This window comes from Rattus norvegicus, chromosome 7 (assembly GCF_021556685.1).
Source record: "Rattus norvegicus strain SHRSP/BbbUtx chromosome 7, alternate assembly SHRSP_T2T, whole genome shotgun sequence".
NCBI lineage: Eukaryota > Metazoa > Chordata > Mammalia > Rodentia > Muridae > Rattus > Rattus norvegicus.
Window position 1 is genome coordinate 16313240 of NC_141540.1, and position 9408 is coordinate 16322647.

A 9408-nucleotide genomic window follows, 5' to 3' on the forward strand; every position below is an offset into this window, starting at 1 on the left:
AGACTTTTCCCCGCCTACCCTTCCTTCTCATTCAGTGATAGGCTTCCCCTTCTCCTAGACCCGCCTTCCTGCATGATGACATCATCCTACATACAGGGGCCGGGCTCACTAAGAGCCAATGTGAGGGATATCAACAACCCTCAGGATTTAGCGACCAACCTAAGGGCTAGCCAAGTGGAAAGGGGGAGGGGTGAGGGGAGGGGGAGGAGGAGAACAGAATCAAAGTTGATTTGAATCTTGATTTAATTCCTCCCCATGGCCGACAACCCTGATCTCCACTTTACCGGGTCCCATTTTCACTTTGTTGCTTGCACTAACCTTTGGCTCTTGCACTATTAACAAGCTTATCACCCTTGTAACAGATAGAATAAGCACGGTGCAGCTGATGGTTTTAAGGCAACAAAAGGAGTCCCTAAGATTAGGAGAAGAAGTACACGAGATAGCAGAGCCTTCTTACCAAGAAAGGAGAGCTCCATGATTGGACCTCACACAAGAAAGGGCGGGTTAGGGGGTGGGGGGGTGATAAGATTCAGCAGATATGACCCAACCGTGAGATGGCTCCAGGAAAGGGTGCTAGGTCCCAAGGGAGAGTTTCATGCTCCTAGCCCCAGGATGATTTCCCAGAAATGACTCTGACAGAACACTTCTCAGAAAGAGCATAAAATGTACTGGCTGCAGGCCACCTGGGCCCTCTGGGGAGCGAAGGTACCCTCCCAGGATGATGGCCATTAATGTAATCTGCCCTATAAAAAATGTATAAAAAGTGCTTGTAAGTTAGAATCTGGATCGCCTCCAGTCTCTTGCTTGAGAGATGGCTGAAGGTCGATCCTGGCACACCAGAAAAATAAACCTCTTACTTTTGCATCGATCTGTGCCTCAGAGTCTCACTCGGGGGACATCTCGAAATAAGTACCACTGACCAAGGGTCGGGGCCTTACACCACCACGGCCTGCCACCAACTCCAAGGCAGCTATGGCCCAGCCACGAAGGAGGCTGCCAGCTCACCTTGCTCTAACTACCCCTTGGAGAGCTGCAACTCTTTGGTCTCTCCAGCCAAGCCAGAACACCTCAGATCCCCATAGATAGTGCCCAGGATGCAGACTAACATCTGTCAAACAGCACTAGAGGATGGCACTGGAGCATAGAAACTCTCCCATGCTCACGGACTAGCAGAATCAGTGTCATGAAAAGGCCCGTATTGACCAATGCCATGTACGAAATCAATACAATTCCCATCAAATTTGCAAAGATATTCTCTACAGACCAAAAGAAAATCCTAAAGTTCATATGGAAACAAGAATGAAAGACCCAAAATAAACACAGATATCCTAAGCAGAAAGACAATGTTGGAGGAATTATGATCTTAAATTATACTATAGTGCCATAGTGACAAGACAGCATGATCCTGACACAAAACAAGATGCCAAGCAATGGAACAGAACAGAGGGCTCAGAAACAAACCCACACAGATACACATGAGGCACGGATGTCCCTTGAAAAAGACTTTATTAAATAGCGCTGGGCTGGGCATAGTGGCACACATCTTTGGTCCCAGAACTCGGGAGACAGAGGCAGTAGAAACACTTGAGCTTGAGACCGGCCTGATCTACAGAGCAAGTTCCAGGATAGCCAAAACGACATAGTGAGACCCTATCGCAAAACGAAAATAAGTAAATAAAAATAAAATAAATGGCAAGAGAAATGGGTATCCTGAAGCCAAAGAATGAAACCAGAGTCATATCTGTTACTGTGCACAGTTAAAATTGCATCAAAGATCTCAAAGTGAAAGCTGAACCTCTAAGAAGGTAGCTTTAAAACTACCAGGGAAAATACTTTCAGATATAAGCGGGGACATTCTGACGAGGATGCCAGGAACACGGGACAAGATTCCAAGAATTGACAACTGGGATTGCACAAAATTAAAAAGCTTCTAGACGGCAAAGGCAACCACCACCAGAACAGAGAGACGGTCTACGTAATGGGAAATGTTTTACCAACTCTGCTTCAGATGATGGTTCATAAGTGAAATATACAAAGAACTAACTGCACGATTCAGCAGGCAGGAGGCTCAGCGGGCAGGAGTATTTGCTCCCAAGCTGGGTGGCCTGAGTGAGATTCCCTGGGATCCAAGGGATCCACAGGGTGGAAGAATAAAATCAAAAGTTGCCCTCTGGCCTCCTCAGAGCACCATGGCACGTGTACACACACACAGAGACACACAGACACACACACACACACAGACACACACACACACACTGAATAAATTTCATAGAATTTTTTTTGAAAACTTGAAACAATTAAACACCAAAAATTATATAATCCACAAATGGACATTAATGAACAGAATAGGCAATTCTCGAAAAAGATAAATTCAAATACTCAATATATATTTGAAAAAATATTCAGCGTTCTTTTTTTTTCTTTTTATTGGTTATTTTATTTATTTACATTTCAAATGCTGGTTTCCTCTTCACAAACCCCCATCCTCCCTGCTTCTGTGAGGGTGCTCCTACACCCACCTACCCACTCCTGTCTCACTGTCCTGGCATTCCCCTCTGCTGGAGCTTCGAGCCTCCACAGGACCAAGGGCCTCCCCTCCGGTTGATGCCCGACACGGCCATCCTCTGCTACCCATGCAGCTGGAGCCATGGGTCCCTCCATGTGTACTCTTTGGTTGGTGGTTTAGTCCCTGGGAGCTCTGGGGGTCTGGTTGGCAACTTTATTAACCATCTGGAAAACATAAAGTAATACTGCTTTGAAACGCCATCTTACCCTGCTCAGAACGATTCTCTCCAAGACAACCACTGACACAAATATTGGCAAGGACGTGGGAGAAAATTAGTTCTCCACACTAGCAGTGGAAACTGAGTATAGTGTAGCCACCATAGAAATCCACATACAGGTTTCACAGATGTCCCACTATGGGACATCTACCTGGGGGACGTTAGATAGACAGAACACAAAGACCCTTGTATACCCATGTTTACTGCTGCTTTATTCACAAAAGCAAGGAAATGGAACAGGACTAAATGCCCACTGACTGATGGTAAAGAAAACTGGAACACGTGTAATGGAATTTTATTCAACCGTAAGGAAAACTAAAATCGTTGCACATGCAGGAAAATGCATGGAAGTAGAAATCATCGTGTTAAGTGAAACAAGCCAGATTCAGAAAACTGACTCTGGGGCTGGAGAGGTGGCTCAGTGGTTAGGAGCACTGGCTTCTCTTCCAGAAGTCTTGGGACCCCAGCACCCACTAGGCAGCTCACAACTGTCTATGACTATACATGCAGAAGAATCAGTACAAACTCTTCTGGCCTTGCTGGGTACCGGAATACACTTACTTGGTGCACAGACATCTGTGTAAGCATAAGACTCACTCACATTTTTAAAATAATCGTTTTAAAGAAATTTTTGAGAAATACAAGTACCATATTTTTTCTTTCATGAGTGGACCCTAGATTTAAATTGATACTTGTGTGCACACAGAGGGGGTTGTACTGTGGTGAAACTAGAAATGGGACTATGAGACAGGAGAAAAAGATCTCTTATCTTTGTGCACACACGTGTGTGTGTGTGTGTGTGTGTGAGTTTATGTGTATGTATGTGTGTGAGTGTATGTGTGTGTAAGTGCGTGTGAGTGTGTGTGTGAGTGTGTGTATGTATATGTATGTGTGTGAGTGTGTGTGTGAGTGTGTGAGTGTTGTGAGTGTGTGTGAGTGTGTATATGTGTGGGTGTGTGTGAGTGTGTGTGAGTGTGTGTGTGTGTAAGTGTGTAAGTGTGCATGAGTGTGTGAGTGTGTGAGTGAGTATGTGAGTGAGTGTGAGTGTTGTGAGTGTGTGTATATGTGTGAGTGTATGTGAGTGTGAGTGCGTGTGTGTATATGTGTGAGTGTGTGAGTGTGTGTGTGCGTGTGTGTGTATATGTGCGAGTATGTGAGTGTGAGCACACACACACATTTGGGGTGTAGTAAACAGTAATGAAGTGCATCTGGCTTGAAAGCAGAAGGGCACTCTTTGGAGTAGAATGGGGACCCGCAAAATTGAGCTAAGAGGTTGGGGTGGGAGTGGGGGAGGAGGATGAATGTTGAACGAAGTTTAGTAACACATATGTATGCTATGCTACTAAGAAATCCATTATGGAAGGGGCAGATCTGGGAGAGAGGAGAAGTAGGACAGAGGGACTGGGAGGTGAGGAGGGAGGGGAAACTGGAGACAGAGTAATATTTGAGAGAAAGATAATTTTTAGTCCACTATTTTGTATGCTAATTTAACATTTTAATTTAGATGGAACTTTTCTGAGCCAGGCAGAGGTGGTGCGTGCCTTTAATCCCAGCACCCAGGAGGCCGAGGCACACAGATTTATAAATTCAAGAGCCTGGTTTACAGAGAGAGTTCCAGTCCAGCCAAGGCTATGCAGAAAAACTGTCTTGAAAAACAAACAAACTAAACTAAACTAAAAGTACTTTTTTAAAAAACTGCACTTAAATGTGTGATTCTGACCAATGGGCAGTCTTGAAGAGCCAGGGAAATTAAAAAACAAAAAACAAACAAACCCCACCCAGGGCCTTGCATGCACTGGGCATGTATTCCCACTGAGCTACACCTCTGGTCTGTGGGCCTCGCTCCTCACTCCCTCTCCGGGTTAAAACTTCTATGTAGACACTGGAGTGGGGTGGAAAATGGAAATGATATAGACATAGTTCTCATACATGAAGTTCTCAAGTAAAATTTTAAAACCAGCAGTTTTTGTTTAAACACTGCTATCTGTTGAGGGAATCACTAACAGGAAGTTGAGTGGGTAAGGGGATGAGGATTCGGGAGGAGAAAGACTATAATAAAAATCTATTGCACGAAAAAAATTAAGAAACTAAAATTTTAATAATGCTATCTTAAATGTTAATTTTTTAAAGATTTTATTTATTTATTCTATATGAGTACATTGTAGCTGTCTTCAGGCACACCAGAAGAGGGCAGTCCCATTACAGATGGTTGTGAGTCACCCTGTGGTTGCTGGGATTTGAACTCAGGACCTCTGGGAGAACAGTCAGTGCATTTAACCACTGAGCCATGTTAAAATGTTAAAGAAGAAAAAACTGCCCTCTGCCCCTCTCCAACCATGAGTTGCATCGGTGGCGCCCTCTACTGGCAGGTACTAGGCATTGCACCACATCAAGTTCAAGAACCCATGACAAAGATGAGACACTTTATTGTGGTTACATTGTCTCAGGCACTGACAAATAACAGAAGTTATTTCATAAGTCATGGGATTGCCTCCTGTTTTCCCAGTAGGGAACTAGAGTTCCATGACGAAGGTCTTGTTTTTTTAAATATATTTGCATTGATTATTACAGAAACTCATACACACAAAATTTCTTACTTAAATACTCCACAGCCCCGCGCCAGGTTTTTCCTCAGGGCTACCCTCACCTCCTTGTTCCTCAGGGTATATACCACAGGGTTCAGCAGCGGCGTCACCACTGTGTAGAACACTGCCACCAGGCGGTCCTGGGAGGGGTTTACCCCGGAGTCTGGCCGCAGGTAGATGATGGAGACACAGCCAAAATGCACGATGACCACCGTGAGATGGGCCGCGCAGGTGGAGAAGGCTTTGCGCCGGCCAGCAGCTGAAGGGATCCTCACGATGGCTGCCACGATGAAGGCGTAGGATAGGAGGATGAGGAGGAAGGAGAACAGCACGACGAGGATGCTCAGGAAGAAGATGCCGAGCGCCTTGAGCGAACTCTCAGCACAGCTTAGTTTCAGCACAGGCGCGATATCACAGAAGAAGTGCTCCACGTGGCCTGCGCCACAGAAGGGCGAGGAGAAGATCATGCAGGTCTCAATCAAGGCCACCGAGAAACCAGAACAGAAAACCAAGGCTCCCAAACACAGGCAAACCGTGGGTCTCATGATCACAGAGTAGCGCAAGGGATGGCAGATGGCCACGTACCTGTCATAACCCATCAGGGTCAGGAGGAAACAGTGGCTGCAACCCAAGCCTAGGAAGAAGAACATCTGGGCCCGACAGCCTGCGATGGAGATGACCTGGCTCTCCAGCAGGAGATGAGCCAGCATGTTGGGGATGGTGACCAGCATGTAGCAGGTCTCAGAGAGGGAGAGCACGGCCAGGAAGCGGTACATAGGTGTGTGGAGAGTGCGATCCACCTGGATGATGGTGATGATGGTGGCGTTGCCACTGAGTGTGACCAGGTAGGTGAGGAGGAACAAGATGAAGAGAGTGGGCCTCAGGTCTGGGAGGTTGGAGAATCCCACCAGGATGAACTCTGTCACCGGCCAGGTCCCATTGTCCTGCTGTTTCTCAGGAGCCTGAGAGGAGACAGGGTTACCAGAACAAGGTAGGGCTAGGCGTAGATGTAAAGTAGGAGAATCATCGCCGGTTTGCAGACAGGACAGAGGGACTCAGAAATGATCAGTTAATACCCAGCCAGCAAAGGTGTCTCCTCAACATATAAGAAGATAAGAATTATCAGGTGGTGTTGGTGCACGCCTTTAAAACCAATAGAAGCAGAGACAGGCAGACCTCTGAGGTCAAGGCCAGCTTGGTCTACTGGGTGAGTTTCAGGACAGCCAGAGCTACACAGAAGAAACCCAGTCAAGAGAGAAGAAAAAGGGAAAGAAAAAGAAAAGAGGTGCTGGAGAGGTAGCTCTAATGTGAAGAGTACTGGCTGCTCTTTGAGAGGACCTGGGTTCAACTCCCGGGACCCCCATAGCAGCTCACAGCTGTCTCTGATCCAACACTCTTACACAGACATACATGCAACACGCATGAAATAAAAACAAAAGAAAGAAAAAATACAATGTATAAATCAGGGCCTGGGGGCTGGGGATTTAGCTCAGTGGTAGAGCGCTTACCTAGGAAGCGCAAGGCCCTGGGTTCGGTCCCCAGCTCCGAAAAAAAGAACCAAAAAAAAAAAAAAAAAATCAGGGCCTGAAGAAATGGCTCAGTGGTTAAGAGGACTTCCTCCTCTTTCGGAGGATGGGGGTTTGCTTTTAGATCCAATAGTGGGTGGCACACAAACACATTAAAAATCTTTAAAAAAAAAGTCACAAAGCAAAAAAATAGTAATAATAATAATTAAACCAGTATTCCTAGGTCTCCCATCCAAGTACTAAGCAGGTCTAACCTTGCTTAGCTTCTGAGGACAAAGTGAGGCACACTCAGAGCAACATGGCCATAGATACAAGGTAAAGATCTTTAGATAGAGAAAGGAGAGAGTAAGCTTATTTAGATCTAGAAAGAGTTCCTAGATGAGAACTGGTGACTCAACAGTGTATGGAAAAAGTAATGAACCAGGGAAGGCAGACAGCCAATAAAGGTTCACCACTGGGCTGAGGAGATGCCCAGCAGGGGAAGAATGCTTGCCGTTCAAGTGTGAGGACCTGAGTCCCCAGAACATACTTGCAAGGGACATGATGACCCCTGGCAGCTGGCTGCAACCCTCTGAGCCTCATCTGTGAACTCCAAGACAACGCCCATGAACTCACGGCTGACAAATAGTGCTGAGACCAAGTTCCCAACCCCAAAACCAAGGCGAACAGGAAATCCTGCAGGCGGCTACACTACCAGTCATCTAAGACCTTTCATGAAGACTGGAAACCCAACTCAAACACAGGACTCAAGGTACCAGCATTCCAACAGCTAAAAGAACCTGGCTGAGACATGGGGTAAACTCAGGACCAGAATCGTGCTCCCACCGCTTAGACAGGAAGACAGGCGTGTCCAAGAAGTCACTTGATGGCGCCTGCAATCTTCCTCTGCTCACTTGGAGCCTATGAAGTGTGTACCCAATGGAGTTCCTGGAACAGTCCTTGCCTACAGGAGTTACCTGTGGGTGCTGAGTTCAGGGACCTGTCAGTGTCATCCCCACTGTGACAGCCAGAGTCCTAGAGTCCTTCCTGAGAAGTGTGGGGAGACAGGAAGCTAGAAATCCTGGGGAGAGGATCTGGTCCTCATTTCTTCTTCATCAGGAACACCTCTCCTGCCACTTCCAGTTCTCACTCTACAAGGTTCTCTCTCTCTTTCTCTCTCCTCTCTCTCTCTCTCTCTCTCTCTCTCTCTCTCTCTCCTCTCTCTCTCTCTCTCTCTCTCTCTCTCTCTCTCTCTCTCTCTCTCTCTCTCTCTCCTCTCTCTCTCTCTCTCTCTGCATCTGTGTGTCCATGTCTGTGAGTGCCCATGTAACTCTGGGCTGCGTGAGCGTGTAGCCCCACAGTCCCAAGCCCGCTTGTCTCTGTCTCGCCACGATCTGTGTACCAGGGTTCTGTGTCTGCAGGGTTCAGAGCGGGAAGGGGCTCCCTCCTGTTCCCTTCTGCGCACATCACAGATTCTCGTGGAGGCTGCAAACCAAACTCAAAATAAGAATTGAACGCCTTTGAGACAAGCTCCACGGAAGGAAGTCACTGTCCAGACAATCTGGAAACCGTCCCTGCCTCCATCCATTTTTAGACCTCTCCCTACGACGGGGATGGGCAGGTGGCTCTGCAATCAGAAGGTGACTCACCATGGACAGGATAGCTTCTCAGGTCCCTGTGAATGTCCCTTTCTGCCTAAGAAGGGAGGGGCTGAGGACCCACGATCTCATATTCTGGGGTCCCTGGAGCTTCTGTCCCAGAGGCTCTGCAGTCACTAACAAGCCTCCCAGGGCCAGGCTGGTCTGGTGCTATGAGTCTCTCTCTCTCTCTCTCTCTCTCTCTCTCTCTCTCTCTCTCTCTCTCTCTCTCAGAACTAGAGCCCTGAGGTCTTTTTCCCCAGCCTCAGGGTAGGGAAGGAATAATTGGAATCCTCTAGGGACAGCAGTCACAAATGCATCCTAACTCCATCAATATTCCTAATACTAGACAAGGAGTGTCACCTCAGCTGCTCAAGGCTGCTTTCCAAAGACTCTGCCTTTGAGGGGGAAAAAAGTAGATGACTTGATGTTGTAACTTGGGTTACTCAGGACTAGAGTCTCCCAGCCTCCACATATCTGTTCTTTCTAGCTAGTTTTTAGTCACTAAACATCTTAGTTAAGGTGTTGTTGTTGTTGCTGCTGTTGTTGTTGTTGTTGTTTTCTGTGAAGAGACACCATATTCATTTAATTGGGGTTAGCTTACAGTTCAAAGATTTAATCCATTATTATCACGTCAGGAAGCATGTCCTCACATAGGCAGACATGGCGCTAGAGAGGAAGGAGGTAGCTGAGACTTCTATTCTATGTCTGGATCTGCAGGCAGCAAAAAGAGAGTGACACTGGGTCTAACTTGAGCATCTGAAACCTCAACATCCACCCCCTGTGACAGGCACACTTCCTCCAACAAGGCCACACCTACTCCAGTAAGGCACACCTACTCCAGTAAGGCCACACCTACTCCAAGGCCACACCTACTCCAACAAGGCCACACCTACTC

At 46.9% G+C, this 9408-nt stretch overlaps 1 protein-coding gene across 1 annotated transcript; it reads right to left on the reverse strand.

Moving 5' to 3' along the window:
- Positions 1-4899: 4899 nt before the first annotated feature.
- Positions 4900-8570, reverse strand: Olr1088 (olfactory receptor 1088). The gene is given in 2 exon segments (NM_001432627.1): positions 4900-6330; positions 8523-8570. Coding segments are annotated over 2 exon segments (957 nt in total). The 5' UTR covers positions 8526-8570; the 3' UTR covers positions 4900-5376.
- Between the last annotated feature and the right edge of the window lie 838 nt (positions 8571-9408).